The 18,826-nt window shown below is 39.9% G+C and overlaps 2 protein-coding genes across 17 annotated transcripts in view; one reads left to right on the top strand and one right to left on the bottom strand.

Moving 5' to 3' along the window:
• Positions 1 to 14,693, top strand: part of LOC112672109 (RNA/RNP complex-1-interacting phosphatase-like) — a 74,517-nt gene extending 59,824 nt beyond the window's left edge. Inside the window, exons 12-13 of one of the 4 annotated variants that reach the window (XM_025466720.3) lie at positions 8,689 to 8,787; positions 13,194 to 14,693. In XM_025466720.3, the coding sequence (XP_025322505.1) occupies positions 8,689 to 8,756 (68 nt within the window). In that variant the 3' untranslated portion in view covers positions 8,757 to 8,787; positions 13,194 to 14,693. Of the gene's footprint in view, positions 1 to 8,688; positions 8,788 to 13,193 lie in introns of those variants that run through there. The other 3 variants (XM_049103482.1, XM_025466724.3, XM_049103484.1) reach the window with 3 other exon arrangements.
• Positions 38 to 18,826, bottom strand: part of ENTPD1 (ectonucleoside triphosphate diphosphohydrolase 1) — a 131,725-nt gene continuing 112,936 nt past the window's right edge. For all 13 annotated transcript variants that reach the window (XM_025466714.3, XM_049103478.1, XM_049103476.1 and 10 more), the window contains 3 exons: positions 7,280 to 7,396; positions 2,847 to 2,981; positions 38 to 574 (listed from right to left, as the gene is read on the bottom strand). In XM_025466714.3, the coding sequence (XP_025322499.3) occupies positions 368 to 574; positions 2,847 to 2,981; positions 7,280 to 7,396 (459 nt within the window). In that variant the 3' untranslated portion in view covers positions 38 to 367. The remainder of the gene's footprint in view (positions 575 to 2,846; positions 2,982 to 7,279; positions 7,397 to 18,826) is intronic.

The following is an 18,826-nucleotide window of genomic DNA, read 5'->3' as shown; positions in this document are numbered from 1 at the left end:
CAGTGCAACTTGCCAGCACAGGACTCAGGACTCTGAGTTCTTTGAGATAAAGTCATGATTGTTTTTTTATAAAGCAAAGATCACAAAAGGTAGCAAGTCTTTAAGACCTACATAAGCTCAGAGTACAAAAGAGAGAAGGGGAGTTGGGAAGGACTCACAAAAGAGACGATGTCTGCCAGGTAGTCCTTGAGGCAGAGGTGGTGAATACATTCCACGGAGAGGCTTCAGCGAAAGTCAAAAAGCTTCGTGCTGGTCAAGGCTGGCCTTCGTGAGCAAGGAAGGATGACCTTGTGCACCAACGTGGAGGAGAGTGCTTCTTGGGCAAGTTTGTTTTTTCACTCCAGCCAGCAGATTTCAGCGGATCCTGCTATACCATGTCTTTCCAGAAATATGAAGGCTTGTAAAAGACAAGCAAGCCTATGATGACCACTGCGACCAGGATCAGGGAGAAGAGGATCATGAGGAAGATGTAGGTGGTGTGGGAGAGAGGCTTGGAATACGGCTGCTCGGCTGGGATCATGTTGGTCAGGTTCAGCATGTAGCCCAGAGTCCACCCGACATTGCTGCTTTGGATCTGCAAACAGTGGAAAAGGCTGTTGCTTCGGGTCTGAGGATTAAATGAGCTTTTGCGCAATCCTATCCGGAACACTTAGCAACAGAAGGTGGAGAGCACCGTGTTCTGTTCTCTAAATGGATTACTTTTACATTCTCAGCTGGGAATATGGTTGTGGGGAAAATGGAGCTGGAGCAAGTGATTAAGGAGGGTTTGGAGTCTTACTGCTCTACTCCTGAAATTCAGAGAGGACTTTGGTGAATAACTTCCCAATTCTCCTGCCTCTACATAGGAAAACGTTTGGAGATTTGCATTCCTCTTTTGTTGTTTGAATGTGGAAGGAAGGGTGTGGAAGGCAGAAAAGGACAGACAAGCAGGCAAAGGATAAGAGAATTATGATTGTCCCTGGCCTCTTACATCTATGTCAGGCCCAGGAATCTCACCCTTCTGTACCAGGATGCCCTTATCATTTCAGGAGGGAAGATTGGGGAAGACTCCCAGCAAATCGGTGTTATTTTATGGAAGTTGAAAGACTGTTGAAAGACTGTACATATATGTGAAAAACACATATGTGAAAATTTATTATTCATAGACTATCTATATAGTCTATAGCGTATAGACTATATAGTCTATGAATAATAAATAATTTTGAAAATTTTTATTACATGAGTTGTGCATGCTCATAGTAGAAAAATTAGGACATACAGATAATCCTAAAAAAGAAAAAAAACCAGCTATATTTCACCACTCAGAAGTTGCTCCTGTTATCTTTTTATGACCTGTCTTTCCAGTCTTCTTTGTGCATTTTTTTCTTACATAGCATGGAATTAAGTTATGTGTAGAATTATTCACTTAACAGTACCTTTCTAAATATCTTATGTCTCAAGGGATCATCATTAGCATGAAATGCTTTTTTTTTTTATAGATTATTGTATGATTTTTTTTTAAAGATTTTATTTATTCATGACAGACAGAGAGAGAGAGAGGCAGAGACACAGGCAGAGGGAGAAGCAGGCTCCACACAGGGAGCCCGACACGGGATTGGGTCCCGGGACTCCAGGATCGCGCTCTGAGCCAAAAGCAGGCGCCAAACCGCTGAGCCACCCAGGGATCCCGCATGAAATGCTTTCTATGTTTATTTTTACTTACTTTATCCAATTATTTATAAATCCTAGAAATGGAGTAATTGGATAAAATGACTTGCATATTTTAAGGCTTTTAGCACACATTGCCAAAACAGTCTCCCCAAAGGTTGTGCCAGTTTACATTCCAGCCAGTTTCCATGTGGAGATGCTCCTGTCCCCTAAACCTTTACCAGTACTGGCAATTAACAATTGGTTAAAGGTCCACGTCCCTTATGGGGGACAGGAATCTTACCTGACTACATGTATCAAGGAAAGCTCCAGAGTTAGAGGAGTTACCACCTACCGTGTAGAAATACTGGACCATTCACTGAAGTCCAAAGAATAGAAATCACTTGTAAATTTGATATAGACATATCCTTCAGACAGACAAAATAAATTGTTATAAAATGAAAGGAAGATTAGGAATTAAATCAAGGAAAAGATTTGCATTTGAATCAGCAAAGTCAATATTGACTAGTGTGAATCCTTTAGGCTGCTACAGACCTCTGCCTCAATGTTTTGCCTTGCTTAAAGACACCATATTTAATAAATGGAATAAACTTTTTCCCATTAGTGGGTATGGGTTTAAAGGGCAGAAAAGTACTGCTCTTGGTGTTTTTCATGCAGCTTATCAATATATTTCTCTATGCCTGGATCCCTGCAGGTGGCGCTGTGGTAAGGCTCCTGCTAAACCTGACTTCTAAGCAGAGACCCCCCCCCCCCATTCACAGTCACTCATCTCTTCCTTTTTTGCTAAGCTTTCAGATTAGGCAACCTTGAAGCTACAACCAGCAAGGCCTTCAGCCTTTATGAGAAGCCAAGATAGTCATTTCCAGATTCATGGAAGGGGCCTTTGGGATGGATGTTGAAGTCAGCAAACGATCACTGAAGCTACTGTAATACTGTTACATTTAATATCACACTGTTTGCTTTACAAGGAGTTAGTCACTGTTTTATGAGCAGAAAGGAGAGGCTGAGAATGCAGGTCGCTCCCCTTACATAGGATATCCTTCACCAGCTGGTCAACATAGGAGGGCTTGACACAAAATGTCAGCTTGGGTTAGAGATGAAATGGTAGAAAAGGACATCACACTGACTCCAACCTCTTTCAAGCCCAAAGCTGCCTCAGTCACCCAATCTCCCCACAACCCAACAAGTACTCCAATTACCTTGCCCATGAAATGAATATTCTTCCAGGAATCCGCTGTGAAATGATAGCTACTCAGGAGAGAGAGGATGTAGGTTCCAGAAAAGCAGTATTCACTTAAGTATTTCTCCTTCACGTCACCAAAATATGTCTTCAGCTGGAAGTGAAGTGAAGGAAATATCACACACATACAGCAGGCACCGCTCCATGGCTCTCTTTATGGTTAGATTTGATTAAGACAGGAGAAAGGCCCGGCTCACCCAGGCCCAGGTGCTGGCTTCTCCAGTGAGCTCTGGGAGTGGTGCTGCACTCCTTCAGTGGGTGCAGGGCTTATAGTTTACAGTGTTAAGGAAACTTTTCCTCCACTGGATTCTGTGGGATATTAACAAGTGCTCCAGGAAAACAGTGGTTTCTGTGGTCTCGGAGGTTCAAAGCATGGACTTTCAGTATACTGTTTCACCTCTCTGAAACTTGCATTTCACAGTCACATTAGCATTTTTAAAAACTGAAAAATCTTACATGAAAGAAATCCATCAGTCTTTGTTTAATTAGTCTTTTCTCTGCTCTTGACCAGAGTCTAAGTTCAGAGTCTCTGAAGGAACTAGTGCATCTGAAGCATCTTAAGGCAAGAGTGTCATAAAAAGCCTTGCCACTCAGTTTAGTACCTGGACTAGCAACATCGGGGCCTCCCAGGAGCTTGTTAGTCCTCACCCCAGAACTATCAGTGCAGAATGTGCTGTTTAATGTGATCCTCAGGTGATCACATGCACAGTAGTTTGAGAAACACAGATCTACAACATAGTTTAGGAGGCATTTTGCTCAGGACTATTAACAGTGCCAACATCTCACCTTCTGTCCTCAGCTCTTACTTGACTTCTTTTTTTGCTAATGAATCATGCAAAGGGGTCTTCTTGAGTCCTTCATGTGTTTGCTCACCCTGCTCCCAAATGAAGGGCTGCCTACTGACCCTTACCCTTATCTCTCCTCCTGTTGTAAATATATACCCAGATGCCCCCAGCTTGCTCTGCTCTTCTCTGGCCCTCAGAGAACAACAGGCCAGAACATCTCTAACTCAGCCCAGAGTTGTCTGTAGCCCTATTCCTCAGGCCTTCAAACAGGCATTTCCTTCTGGGCACCCAGGGCAGAGAGAGAACTACTATTTGTTAAGCATATATCAAGTACTAGGAATCATGCCAGGTGTTTCATATGTAGGACCTCCTGGCTACCTTGCCCACCCATCACCACCACCACACTTTTGCCCAGATTTCTCTCTCTTCCTAAGGAACACCCCCATTTCTGAACCCCCTAACAACCAGCTGGTTTCTGTTTCTCACTTGGTTTCTGCCAGCCCCCAGTCTCTGGAAAGCTAAGTCCACACCTAGCCGGCTTTGTCCTGCTCTGATGTAATTCTCTGAATGACCCAACTTGGAACTTGTCTTTTTATCACAGTCCTAGAAATGACTCTTTGATCAATTCCTCTGCATGTGAGGTTCTCCCAAGACCTTGGTGTAACATCAGTACCTACCCAGATCCCTATTCCCTTCTTACGGTAACTGCACTATGTTTTTCCTTCATGGAAAGACTTCTACCATTTTTTTTTTTTTTTAGATTCTATTTATTTATTCATGAGAGACACACAGAGAGAGAGAAGAGAGAGAGGCAGAGGGAGAAGCAGGCTCCATGCAGGGAGCCCAACAGGAGACTCGATTCCAGGTCTCCAGGATCACACCCTGGGCTGAAGATGGCGCTAAACCGCTGAGCCACCCAGGCTGCCCAACTTCTCTCATTTGATGTAGTCTCAGCAGGCCCATCAAACAAAAACTGCTCTGGAATTCCAGGAATCCACTAGGGCCAGACTTGAAACTGCTGCAACCCATAGGTCCTTAAAAGTTGGCCTATCCCTTGGGGGAATGCCATTTTGGTCCAACTTCCCTGAATTCAATAACATTCCTACCCCCTCCTCCTTCTGGAAAGATGTACATTCCCGTGCCATCTAATCTTCTGAGGATTAATTATAATAGTAGCCAAAAAATGTGGAAGCCAAAGGCATCTACCTGGTTCATCAGTCCAGATCTGATCATGATAATACTTGTGGACTCAATACTATGTGCTCTCCAAATCGGGGGGGGGGGGGGGGGGGGCAATGGTTTGCCTTTCTCCCACACACACTGCTTTCTCTGCCTCTCTCTCCTCTCTCTATTCCCAGGGCAGTGGGACAGTACCAGCTTCTCTCCTCCTCACCCATTTCCCCTTACCACTTCCCCCATATGAAGCAGTATGGCAAGTCTTCAAGAATGGGATGCAGTTCTCTAGAAAGGGTAAAAATCCATGAGGTTAAATGTCAGAACCCAGAGTATATGGAGAAATCCTAGTTAGTGTATACACAGAATCTTATAGCACTGTTCTCGTAGACCAGATCTTGAATGCATATATTTTCTGGTGCAGAAGTGATTATTCTGGTTGTCAAAATTAGAGGGTTCCCAGCCCTCTAATTAACCTATCAGAAGACAAGCATGAAGTGTCCCCTTCACTCACTTTCCTAACCTCTCCTCCCAAGGGACCCAAGGAATGGGGGCACTTCCAAGGATTTGGAGGACATCAAAAGGTGTAGTTTGCATTTTATTTCTCTTGCCAAAGCAGGGACGGGCAGCATGATATATGTACAAAGCATCTAGCTTACTTTTCAGCATATAATATATGCTTAACAATTGTCAGTTCTCTCTAGGCCAAAGGTGTCTAGAAGGGACATTTCCAAACTCAAGTTACACAGGAATAGTAGGAAAAGAGTTGCCCTGTAAGAGCATACTCGAGACCTATGCTGCATTCCATATGGATAGACAATGCATTTGGGAAAAATGAACCCAGGGTTGTAACACCCTCCTCAACATTGAGGCTCTGGGTGAGGGTCTAGGTCTTAGCCTGCAAAAGATTTCCGGATTTCTCCCAGGTGCAGGCCTTAATGCCTTAATAAGTCTACTTCCAGGACCTCTAGCCAGCTCCTCATGTGGCTAATCTGAGCAGACCTATAGGTCTGTGTGTAGGCATTGCCATCCTAATGTAACCAATGAAATTTAAAAAAAAAAAAAAAAAAGGATCGAACTTCAGTCTGAACAAGAAGTAATTTTTTTCTAAGGACGTCTGGGTTGCTCAATCAGTTAAGCGTCTTGACTCTTGATTTTAGCTCAGTTCTTGATCTCAGAGTCATGGGTTTGAGCCCTGCATTGGGTGCCATAATGAGTGTAAAGCCCACTTTTAAAAAAAAGAATTTCTTCCGAAAAGAAGTTTAAATTTACCTCCTTCACAGGTATACATTGGGGTTGTTTCAAGTTGCCTTAACTCCAAGATGCTCACCTTCCTCCACAGATCACTATGAGCTGCACAAAGGCTCCCTGGAGTGTAGTAAACTGTCAAGTGTTGAGGCATTTCAAGGGTCTCTTTCGGGAAGCCCTGAATCCCTTTCTTTCCTGTTCTCAAACAAAATACGGAGGGAGAAGTCCACGCCTCACGCCTCATGCTCTTGCACAACCTTCCTTCCTCTCTGTCAGTGCCAAGGAGACAAACATCCATTTCTAGTTCATTACACTCCCTCAGAATGAAAGTACCATTCACATGTGCAACCCTGTCACCTTAAAGCCACTGCTATTTCAAACTATCCCTAGCTGATCTTTTTTGATAAGAATAGAGTCCATACCTCTCTCCTCCCTGGAAACTTTCATCAGGCAGTACTAGATCTTGAATTACTCAGTGCCTCGGACAAGAAAAAATTTGTGCCTCAAATTTGTGATAAGTAGGATATACCTGGGACTTGCCACAGGGGTGTTTAATTTTTAGCAGATTTTGTCAATCGCCGGTCTTCCTTGCTAATAAAACTCGGACTTGGGGGTTGGAGACAGGGATGTGCAACAGTGTACCCAGCCCCAGAGAGTAGCTCAGACTGGATCTAAGGCTCTACGCCAGTCTTAAAATCCTGCACCTGCTTTCCCAGCCTGTTCCTGCTAATGAGAGGTAAGAGAAAGATTGCTAAGGAGCTTCTGGGGTAGGTTTTATACTTTCTTGTAGAATGGAACAGATGGATCTGGCTCTACCCTTCTTCTGACCTTGAACATAAGTAATCTCTGAAGCCACATCTTGTGTCCATGAAGAAAATAGGCAGAACACCACAACTGGAGAAATGATGGCTGAGACAGAGCGGCTGCTGACCCCAGGCCAGCAGCTCCCGACTGCCAGACTCGGTATCAGGTGAGAAAAGTAAGACCGTTTTTGCTTAAGCCATGGTCTGCTCAGTTATCAAGAAATGCTGATGCACTCACTGCTAACCTAGCGCGCCCTCTGGGCTTCTTTAACATGTTGGCTGGTCTCCGTCCAGTTAGCAGGACTTGAAGAGCAGAATCACAGCCTTTGTGCCCCCAAGGGACGCAGGGCAATACGAAACAGCTGCTGTGTCTCATCACTTACCTCCTCCCAAGGCTGAGAGCAGAACTTTTCCATCGTGTCAATCACCTTTTCCTGAGAGGTGGTTTCCTCTAATGTAAGGTTCAGAAAATCCATCACATAGTAGTAAGCCGAAAATGCCTGTAAGAGAAGATGTGGTTTTGCACTGCGTCTGCCACGGAGGGATACTGACTCACCCTTCAGAAGGCCACACTCCTGAAGGTGCCTGGAAATCTCTGTTGGGTAAATGAATGAACCAAATAATATTCCAGACCCAAAAGTTGTTTCCTTCCTGGAAGAGGAAGGAATTGTGTCTGTTCCTTTACTGCTGACATGCATTTCTGAGCCACCTGGTAACTAAGTGTCTCTATGATTTTAATGGAAGAGTCAGGAAGAAAGGAAAATGAGGGAGAAGAAAAGAGAGAAGAAGAGGTTAAAAAACCCTATCTTTTAAAAACTGTGTATTACAGATGAGCTTTTAATAAATAAAAACTGGGAATTTCTATACAAAGATATTAAAAGTTATCTCTAGGGACGCCTGGGTGGCTCAGTGGTTGAGCCAGGTCGTGACCCCTAGGGATCCTGGGATCGAGACCCACATCTGGCTCCCCACAGGGAGCCTGCTTCTCCCTCTGCCAGTGTCTCTGTGTCTCTCATGAATAAATAAATAAAAATCTTTAAAAGTTATCTCTGGATGGCAATTGTGTTTTTTCCCTTTTAATTTCTGCTTTTTTGGCCTATTTCTATTATGTACATGTACTGCTTCTTTTAAATGGTCAACCTTTATCTAACAATAATTTGTTGAAGTCTATTTTGAACTAAGCACAACTGAAATGTTTTTTAAAATCATTATGATCACATGAGAAATACAAAAAAAGAGTACAAAAGAGTAAAAAGGAAAATATTCAATTAAAATTCACAGAATAAGTGCTTGGAAGAGTTTTCTACAATACTGAGCTCCATGTCTTCATTTTCTACTCCTTCTCACCTTGCAGTGGAACTTTTGTACCCCTTCTCCACTAACCTACCAATTCCAGTGGCCACTTAGAAAGCAATTTGATCAGATTACTCCTCTACATAAAGCCTTCAGTGACTCCTAGTTAAAGTCCAAACTCTACCGGGCCTCTCAAAGGCAGACATGTTCCAACCCTTCCCACCATATCAATACCACCTCCTATCCCTGCCCACCTGCACACACCCCACCCCAGGCCTTTCGTCACCGCCAAGCTTTTCCTCCCCTGGGGTTGCACACTTGCTATTCCCTCTGTTGCAATTCCCTTCACTTTGACTCAGAGAGGTTTTTCTGATCATCCACCCGGTTAGGACACTGTGTTATTCCCTTTCACCAGACTCTGCTTCTTTCTTCCCTGTGGTTGCCACGGTCTAATTTGCTTTTGTTTGTGTTTCTGGTCTTTTATCTGTCTGCCCTCTAGAACGCCAGCTCCATGATGGCAAAGATCACATTGCCTTGTTCTCGGCTGAATCTACTGCACTAGCATAGCACTTGGCACATGGAAGAGCTGTATAAATGTGTAAGTGGCAGAAACTGCTCTCTCTGGTTCCTAGAGCACTGCCTAGAATGTAAGAGACACTGGCTGGATCTCTGTTGACTGAGAAACTGGATAAATCCAGAGCCCGGATAGCTATGATATGCATAGCTAATACTTGGAAATGTTCCCCCCTATTAATTAAAATTATTCAGAGTATATTCCTCTAGTGAACTTATTGTGGGACAGGAGGGAGAGGAGGACTTTTTAGGGTTTACTTTTAAGTTTTTAATTTTTGTTGTGTAAGAACATTTAACATGAGACCTACCCTCTTAACAAATTTTTAAATGTACAGTACAGTATTGTTAACTATAAGGACAGTGTTGTACAGCTCTAGAACTTAATTATCTTAAATAACTGAAACTTATACTTTAATGAGTGTACAACAATAACTTTAGTTATTTAGCAACTCCCCATCCCTTCCCTCTTTAGCCACCATTCTATTCACTGAACACATGGGATGTCTTTGCATATGTCTTTAAATTTCTTACACCAGTGTTTCGTAGTTTTCAGTGTACAAGTCTTTCTCCACCTTAGTTAAGATTGTTGCTGAGTATTTTATTCCTTTTGATGTTATTGTAAATAGGATTGTTTTCCAAGTTTCCTTTTCTTTTTAAAAAATTATTTATTCGTGAGAGACGGAGAGAGAGGCAGAGGGAAAAGCAGGCTCCCTGTAGGGAGCCTGATGTGGGACTTGATCCCAGGGGTCCTGGGATCACAAAGGCAGACACTCAACAACTGAGCCACCCAGGCCCCCCTCCCAAGTTTCCTTTTCAGGTAGCTCACTGTTAATCTATAGAAATACAACTGATTTTTGGATGTTTATTTTGTACTCTGCAACTTTACTAAATTCATTGATTAGTTCTAATGGGTTTCTTATTTTTCTTTATTTTTTAATTGAAGTATAGTTGACACACAATTTTACTTTAGTTTCAGGTGTACAACATAGTGATTCAACGCATCTGTACATTATGCTATACCTGCCATAAGTATAGCTACCATCCGTCACCATACAACACTATTACAATACCATTAGTTATATTCCCTACACTTACTGTAACTTTTGTCCCTGTGGCTTACTCATTTCATAACTAAAGCCTGTATCTCCCATTCCCATTCCCCATTTTACCCATTCCCCCACTCTCCCTCCTCTCTGGCAACCACCAGTTTGTTGTCTGTATTGACGGGCCTAACAGGGTTCTTTTGCTATGTATGTGGACTTTAGGGTTTTCTTTATGTATGAACTTGTCATCTGTAAACAGAGACAATTTTACTTCTTTCTTTCTGATGTAAATGCCTTTTATTTCTTCTTGCCTAATTGCTTGGTGAGTTCTTCCAGTACTATGCTGAATAGAACTGGTGAGGGTGGGCATCCCTGCCTGGTTCTTGATCGCAGAGGAAAAACAGTTCTTACTGCTGAGTTAATGTTAGCTTTGTGTTTTTACATATGGCTTTTATTGTGTTGATGCAGTTTCTATTTCTACCTTGTTGAAACTTGTTATAAATGAGTGTTCAATTTTGTCAAATGCTTTTTCTGCATTGATTAGGATAATCATGTGGTTTTCATCCTTCATTCTGTTAGTTTGGTGTATTACATGAATTGATTTTTGTATGTGGAGCCATCATTGCTTCCCAGGGATAAATCTCACTTAGTCATGGTATATTATCCTTCTAGTGGGCTGTTGAATTCAGTTTGCTGGTCTTCTGTTGAGGATTTTGGTTGTTCCAAAGGGTGTTCTTTCATTTCCACATACTTGTGAATTTTCCAGTTTCCTTCTGTTATTGATTTCTGCTTTTATTCTACTGTGTTAGAAGAGATATCTGCTATAATTTCAGTCTTCTTAAATTGTTGAGACTTGTTTTGTGACCTAAGATGTGATCTGTCTTGGAGAATATTCTATGTGCACTTGAGAAGAGTGTATATTCTGCTGCTCTTGGGTGGAATGTTTATATTTGTCTGGTAGGTCTATTTGGTCAATAGCGTGGTTCGAATCTGCAATTATTCTATCCACTGTTGACAGTGAGGCACTCATCAAGTCTCCTACCACCATGGCATTGCTGTTTCTTCCTCCCATCAGTTCTGTCAGTGTTTGCTTCACAGACTCAGATGCTCTGATTTTGGATAAGTATATACATAATTAATGTATCTTCCTGGTAAATTAACCCTTTATCATTATATAATGTCTTTCTTGGTCTCTGGTGACAATTTATGACTTAAAGTATCCTTTGTCTGATATAAATATGACCAGCCTTGTTTTCTTGTGGTTGGTACTTGCATGAAATAGCTTTTTCCATCACTTCACTTTTGGCTTCTGTGAGTCAGTGGAATATTACTCAGCCATCAGAAAGGATGAATATCTACCATTTACATTGATGTGGATGGAACTGGAGGATATTATGCTGCATGAAATAAGTCAGTTGGAAAAAAGACAACTATCATATGGTTTTACTCATATGTGGAATATAAGAAATAGTGAAAGGGACCATAAAGGAAGGGGAGAAACTGGGGAAAAATTAGAGAGGAAGACAAACCACGAGAGACTCTTAACTCTGGGAAACAAAGGATTGCAGAAGGGGAGATGGGTGGGGGGATGGGATAACTGGATGGCAGGCATTAAGGAGGGCACAAGATGAGATGAGCACTGGGTGTTAGACTATATGTTGGCTAATTGAGTTTCTTAAATCTAAAGTGAGTTTCTTGTGGAACATATAGTTGGATCTTTAAACTTTCTGTATAGTTTGACTTTTTAAATAATGAGCGTATCTTAATTTTTATAATAAATCTTTCTTTAAATTGTTACATTTCAAAAGACTTTCTGATATTACTCTGATATTACTCTCTGATATTTCTCATTCTACCAGCAAAGGGCATATGGGTTAAGTACCTAGAAATTCTCTTGCTTTTTCTAAGTGTGACATGTGCTTTTTAAAGAAATAAAAATTATTTTTTTAAAGATTTTATTTATTCATGAGAGACACAGAGGGAGAGGCAGAGACACAGGCAGAGGGAGAAGCAGGCTCCATGCAAGGAGCCTGATGTGGGACTCGATCCTGGGACCCAGGATCACGCCCTGAGCCAAAGGCAGACGCTCAACCTCTGAGCCATCCAGGCACCCTGTTAAAATTATTTTTAAAAACATTAACAAACAGAAAATTTTTGTAGGCAGATATAGCAAAATATTGAGCCTTCTGTGGGATACAGAGCTTGTCAGCAGGAACTCCTGGCCTATGCCACTACCTACCCCCAAAGCTCTGCATGCCATGGACTCTTGAAAATTTTCCTCTGACCTATAGAAGTTTCCCTTTAGCATCTCAGAATTCTGCTCTTATTTATTTTTCAACATATAAAAGTTGCCCTCTTCTTTTCCTTCAGAATATATATATATATATATATATATATATTTTTTTTTTTTTTTAATTCTGGCTTACTCAAAGGTAACATGTTTATTGTATAGAATTTAATTATTACAAGTTAAAGTAAGTTTCCCCTTCTTCAAACCATTCCCTAGAGAAAACCACTTTTAATAATTTACTGCTTAATCCTTGCAGCAAATATATGTAAAATATTAAAATACATGTATATATTTTTACCTAAATATGATCATACTAAACACATCGTCTTATAATCCAGCTTTGTTTCACTTGGTAATAATACTACAAGTTTCCTTGTAGATTTTACCTTAACCAGTTAAATGACTATAAAAGTTATTAAGTATGGATATATCATAATTTACTTATTATCCTATTCATGAGTATTTAGGCTTAATAATAATTCACTATTATAAATAATGCTACAAGGTACTTGCATCTTTGTACTTTTGCCTTGAGACAATTTCCTTGGGGTAAAATGTTTGGTCAGGAGGTAAACATATTTTGCGAATAGAAATATGTACTCAAAGACATGAATAGAAGTGTTCATAAAGCAGTATATAATATTCCCAAACTGGAAACAACTGAAATGTCCATTAGCTATAGAACAGATAGATAAATTTTAATGTATTCATGCAAAGGAATACTACATTGTTGCAATAAAAGAAAGAACTTCTGTTACATGCAACAACACAGATAAATCTCAGACAATACTTAGTGAAAGAAGTCAGACAAAAAAGAATACACACTGTGAACCCAAAAATTGGCAACACTAATCTATCATGATAGAAGTCAGAGTAGTGGTTATCTTTGGAGGAGGTTTATCAACTGGGAGAGTGGATAAGGGAACTTTTTAGGATGTTGGGAATGTTCTGTACCTTCATCCAGATGATGGACTCACAGGTGTATTCCTTAAAAGCTATCAAGCTGTGGACTTAAAATGTACACACTTTACTGAAGTGTGTTAGACCTAAATTTTAAAAATATCTATACATATCTCATGAGATCTTCTTTTTTTAAAGGTTGATTTATTTTAGAGAGAGAGACACCAGGAGTGGTGGGGCGCGTGAAGAACAGAAGGAGAGAATCCTCAAGTAGACTCCCTGCTGAACTGAAACCAGGAGTCAGACGCTTAACCAACTGAGCCACCACTCACGTGTCCCCTCAGTGAGATCTTCTTTCAAAAAGATTGGATCATCCATCGAAAGATGAGTGGATAAAGAAGATGTGGTTTATGTATACAATGGAATATTACTCAGCTATTAGAAATGACAAATACCCACCATTTGCTTCAACGTGGATGGAACTGGAGGGTATTATGCTGAGTGAAGTAAGTCAGTCGGAGAAGGACAAACATTATATGTTCTCATTCTTTTGGGGAATATAAATAATAGTGAAAGGGAATATAAGGGAAGGGAGAAGAAATGTGTGGGAAATATCAGAAAGGGAGACAGAACGTAAAGACTGCTAACTCTGGGAAACGAACTAGGGGTGGTAGAAGGGGAGGAGGGCAGGGGGTGGGAGTGAATGGGTGACGGGCACTGGGGGTTATTCTGTATGTTAGTAAATTGAACACCAATAAAAAATAAAAAATAAAAAAATTTAAAAAATGAAAAAAAAAAGATTGGATCACTTTATAACTATAGGGGGTAATTTCCCCCTAAAGCTTAAAAAATGTTCTATTTTCTATGAGTCCCACAAATGATCCTTTATATGCCCCTCAAACAGTGTTATTCATTTCCTACAAAACCTGGAATCATTTCTTTCTAAACCCCTGAACCATATCTTCAATCTTCCTAAAATTACCACCATTTTTCTGTACTATAGAAATCTGAGTTTGTAGCTCATAAACCTCAAACAAAGGCATCTAATGATCAAAAAGATGATCTTTAAGCTTGGGGGAAAAGCTTCTAAAATACCAGATGCAAGTCTCCTTCATGTCCACCTGGAAACCCAACAACTACTTTCAGGTCTCTGAACCCGCTTCTTCCTTGCCCCCTCCAAGCTTCTCTGCACTCTGGTCACCACACTAGAATGTTCCAAATACTGAAGTTCTTTTACCGAGAACATACAGTATTCCAGGAACTTTAGCAGGCCTAAAAATGAAAAGATGATACGTACACCATCCCTGTCTTCCAGGGCCTCAGGATATAGTCAGGAAGACAGGCACGTTAACCTATAAAGACAATACCCATTCTTGCCAGACAAATTTTTGTGGGCTCTTTTAACCCACACAAAATGCAATACATGCATTCCTGTTCAACTTAACTGAGCTGGTTTCAGTGCAGCATCTATTCTTTCTCAAATTTTTTCTTGTTTTTGTGATATCAATTACCCACTCTACTTCCCCAACTTTGGACTATCTCCCAGGGAGCTGTTTACTTTGACATGGCTTCTGAAACTATACTCATTAAAATCACTAGTAATCTAATTGGCAAAGTCAATAGCCATGCAATGCCTGGATGGCCGAGTGGTTGAGCATCTGCCTTCGGCTCAGAGCGTGATCCTAGGGTCCTGGGATTGAGGCCCACATCAGGCTCTCTGCAGTGAGCCTGCTTCTCCCTCTGCCTATGTCTCTGCCTCTCTCTGTGTGTTTCTCATGAATAAATAAATAAATCTAAAAAAATATCAATAGCCATTTTTTTCATTCCACCTCTTCCTTGACTTTTGGCTGCATATCATTCATTCATTCATTCATTCAACTATTAACTGAATAACAACTATGTTCCAAGCAGTGACAGAAACAGATGAAAATCCCTGCCTTCCAGTAGAAGACAACACAACTCAAACAAGTAACTGATGGTATGAAAGATGAGTAAATAACTGCTATAAAAATAAAGCCTTTTGTTACATACTCCATATATATATAGAGAGCCTTTATTCAAATTAGAGAAGCTCACAGAGTAGGCATAGTTCATTAGTTTCTTCCAATCCAGAAGCAGTTTAGTTCAGGGGTCTTTTTTTTTTTTTTTTTTCAGAAGAACTGTTGCCTAATAATACAACCGACACTCCCATCTTTATCATGTTTCCAGGAAACAAACCAGAAAATAAACCACAGCCAAATTTGTCCATAACAGAAGAAAGGGAATTTGTCACGTCATTTTCCAAAGATCCAATCAAAAACATATTGCTAGCTAGCACTTTGGAATAAAGATTAAATGAAGCATTCATAGTCACAGAAGGGACAAGTATTACAGTCTAGTTGCAAGTTCTGCCCCAAACTGATTACTTGACATGTTCACCTACCCTCTCATCTAACCTGATTACTCATGCTAACTTGCTTCTCTAGCATGGCCTGCCTGCTTCTATTACTAGATACTAGGTTTGCTCTACCCTGGCAGGAAGCATCTTAGAAGCAGACATAGCATCATTTTCAGGGTCATGTCTCAGGCACATGTGACTGCATTTGTTTTCCATACTTCTAAAGAGACTGACCTCTAACATTTGTGTGGCATTCAATCCTAGCCACTGCCCTGCTTGGTTGGGCTCATGATTCTACTTTAATCTCTACTTTCTACATACATTTTGTTCTAGATTAAGGGCTCTTAACATGGGGCTCACAGGTATAGCTCAATGAATCACGTTTTTTAAATTGTATGCAAAAATTTCAGTATACCTTTACGTGTCTATTTTTCTGTTTAGAAGATCTTTAGCTTTCAACACATTCTCCAAAGAGTCTTGTGGTCCCTTGAAGAATTAAGAATAACTGGCAATGCTAAGTGAAATAAACCAATAACAAAGAGACAAATACATGATATTCCACTTATATGAGGTACCTGGAATAGTCAAATTCATAGCAATGGAAAGTAGAATGGTGATTGCCAGGGGATGAGGGAAAAGAGGAGTGGGGAACTAGTGTTTTGTTTAATGGGTGGGGTTTCTATTTGGGAAGACAAAAAAGTCTTGGAGGTAGATGGTGGTGATGGATGTAGAATGTAAATGTACATAGTGCCACAAAGCTGTACTATTAGAAGTAATTAAAATGGTAAACTTTCTATTATGTATATTTTACCACACACACACACACACACACACACACACACAGACAAGAATAGCTGGTCTAGACAACCTTGATGTTTTGCTTCAGGCTGTTGCCTTGACTGTGAAGGTTATGATATAGATTCTTTTCTCAAAAAAGAATCAAATAAGCGATATACAACTGTGGAATACTGCCATTATATAAGGAATAGAAAATAAAATACAAAATATGCCCTTCTAACTATTACAAACACCTGAATCAAATATGAAGTAATGTCTTAAAACTCTCTTCATTATAGATTTTCAAAATTTTCTCAGATAATAATGTTACTTTCATATTCCATATAGAAATAGACTATAGATATGTCTAATTCTCTGTAGCCACAGTGGAGATCAAGTTATAGAATTAGAATCAAGGGAAAATCCTGCTTTCTGTGTGGGCTGGGAATGTGTCTCTTCATTGTTCTTTCTTAGACAGTTGTGCTCCAGAATAAGGTCATCCATTTCTCTTCCCCTACTCCAGATTCATACTCTTATTCGTATTTATTTTTTCATTTATCAATATTTTGTGAAAGTTTTCCATGTGTCAAGGCCTAACTGACAGTTTTCCTGTCTGTATATGCTCTTCAGAAACCCACCCAATTGAGTTTAAAATCTAATCTGGCCTCTTAAACCCCTTGGAAAGGTCTCTTCTAGGGTGGAATATTGCTTACATGAACACACATTAGAATTGAACCCAGAAAAAAAAAAAAAAAAGAATTGAACCCAGAAAAATCAAGTGTTGGATGATGAGGCTTAAAATGAACATTTTTCCTTGATTTATTTATATTATATAATGAAAAAGAAACCTCAATCCTATTCAGAATGCTTCTATTTTTAATCCCCAAAATTATACTGAATGACAAAACTCAACCTTCTTTTAATACCTCATGAAGATACCCTGATCAAAACCAGATGGTTCAAGGACACATCAGCAAGTTTCTTCCTATGGCTGTGGTAGATGATTCTCTGAAAGTCTTGAAGAAAAAAAAATCATCCTAATTCTGTTCTTGGGGTATGACTTGGGAGACTCAATACATCAAGTAGATGTTCTGTTGCCAGAATGGACCCAAAGGTGATTCTTGAGGGAAATGCTGACTCAACTCCAGGAATTTCTGACCTTGCCTTTAGGTATTGGGGGGATGCCCATATTGCTTAGATCAAAATCTGTGATCATCTTCTTAATCTACAGATTAGGGATTAACCTTATTTTATAAACTTTTATGTGATTGGTTGTTTATTACCTGTGGGCCCATATTTAAGCAACAACTGAGAATAGTAACATGATAGGTCATCTTTAGAGAACAGAGAGCCTCAAAAGGTCAGCTCTCCTCATCTTCCAGTTTCCAGCTTAGATAATTAATATTTATGGAAGAGGACTCAAAAAATATGTCTCCCCTTTTTCAGCCACTCTTAATTCTTTTCTTCTATCAAGTTGAGTATCTTTCAAAGGCCTATACTGCCTCAGTCCATCACAGAATTCCTATGACTGAGTTGGATTCTTAATATTATGCCTCTAAGTTATAGTTTCTATGAGAATTAAGATTTTAAGAAGTATGGTCAAAGACATTGTCTAATAAAATCTTCTTTATAAAATATCCCTGGGAATCAGTTTTGGGATAGCTCTGCTTTGCCCTGGAACCTGGTATGCTGGGCATAATGAAAACTATGTATCTGATTATGTCTTCTTTTTCCCCTTGGCTACTAGGAAGCACACACACACACAAAGTACATGTATACATATGGAAACAAACAAGTTTTTAATGTTCGTTCTTTAATTCCAATTCCCTCTTGAATTTGTTTTATATTATTTCTTGTTTATATAAATGATACAATGTGATCTTTTAAAAATTTCCTAAATTACCTCATAATTCCCCCACAGATGTTCCCTCTTCCTTTTGTGTGTTTCTAATTTGCCTACAAATTGGATTCTGTCTAGCAACCAATGTAACTAAAGTGAGAAAAACATTGACAGCTTTTAATACTCTATATACAGAGTAAGAATTAAATCACCAGTGCTGAATGCAACTGTGGTAAACATTCCTTCCCTGCAAATTCTCTGAGGCTTGAGAATACCCAGGCTAATTGGTCCTGGAAATAATTGGAACACAGCTGGATTTTTGTGTTGCAAATAGTTATGCTTTCAGATGCAGGACTGGGCAGTGGTAACTTCTTCAGGTATAATAGCCTAGAAAAAGGACTGTTAGGAGAAAGAATTAACCTTACTAAGGGCCCACCTGGTGCTAGAGTATATTAGTTTTTTGCTACTGTCAGTGATATGCTAGAGGTGGCTCTTACCCATTCACAAGAACTAACTATTAAAATTTCAAGAGTTTTGTGAGCCAGCTGATGTTATGTTGATTAAGCTAAACCATGGTATGAGTACTTATACCATGTAAACTGGCAAATGCCACAAGCCAGCCCCTACATCCCCAGAGAGCTGGTTGTGAGACATTTACCAGTCCATTACCACTTGTCTGGCTTATCACTTACAACTAGCAAGGAGATAGGCATTTCTGTCCTCATTTTATAAATGAGGAAACAGACCAAAAAAAAAAAAAAATCTGTAGGCTTTAGGGAGAAGTTACAATGGTGAAAAAAAAAATTCTGTAACAGAAACTGCCAATGCAGGAATAGG

The sequence above is a fragment of the Canis lupus genome, chromosome 28 (assembly GCF_003254725.2).
Source record: "Canis lupus dingo isolate Sandy chromosome 28, ASM325472v2, whole genome shotgun sequence".
NCBI lineage: Eukaryota > Metazoa > Chordata > Mammalia > Carnivora > Canidae > Canis > Canis lupus.
The sequence above is the reverse complement of the archived record's forward strand: the minus strand, read 5'-3'. Positions and strand labels throughout refer to the sequence as shown.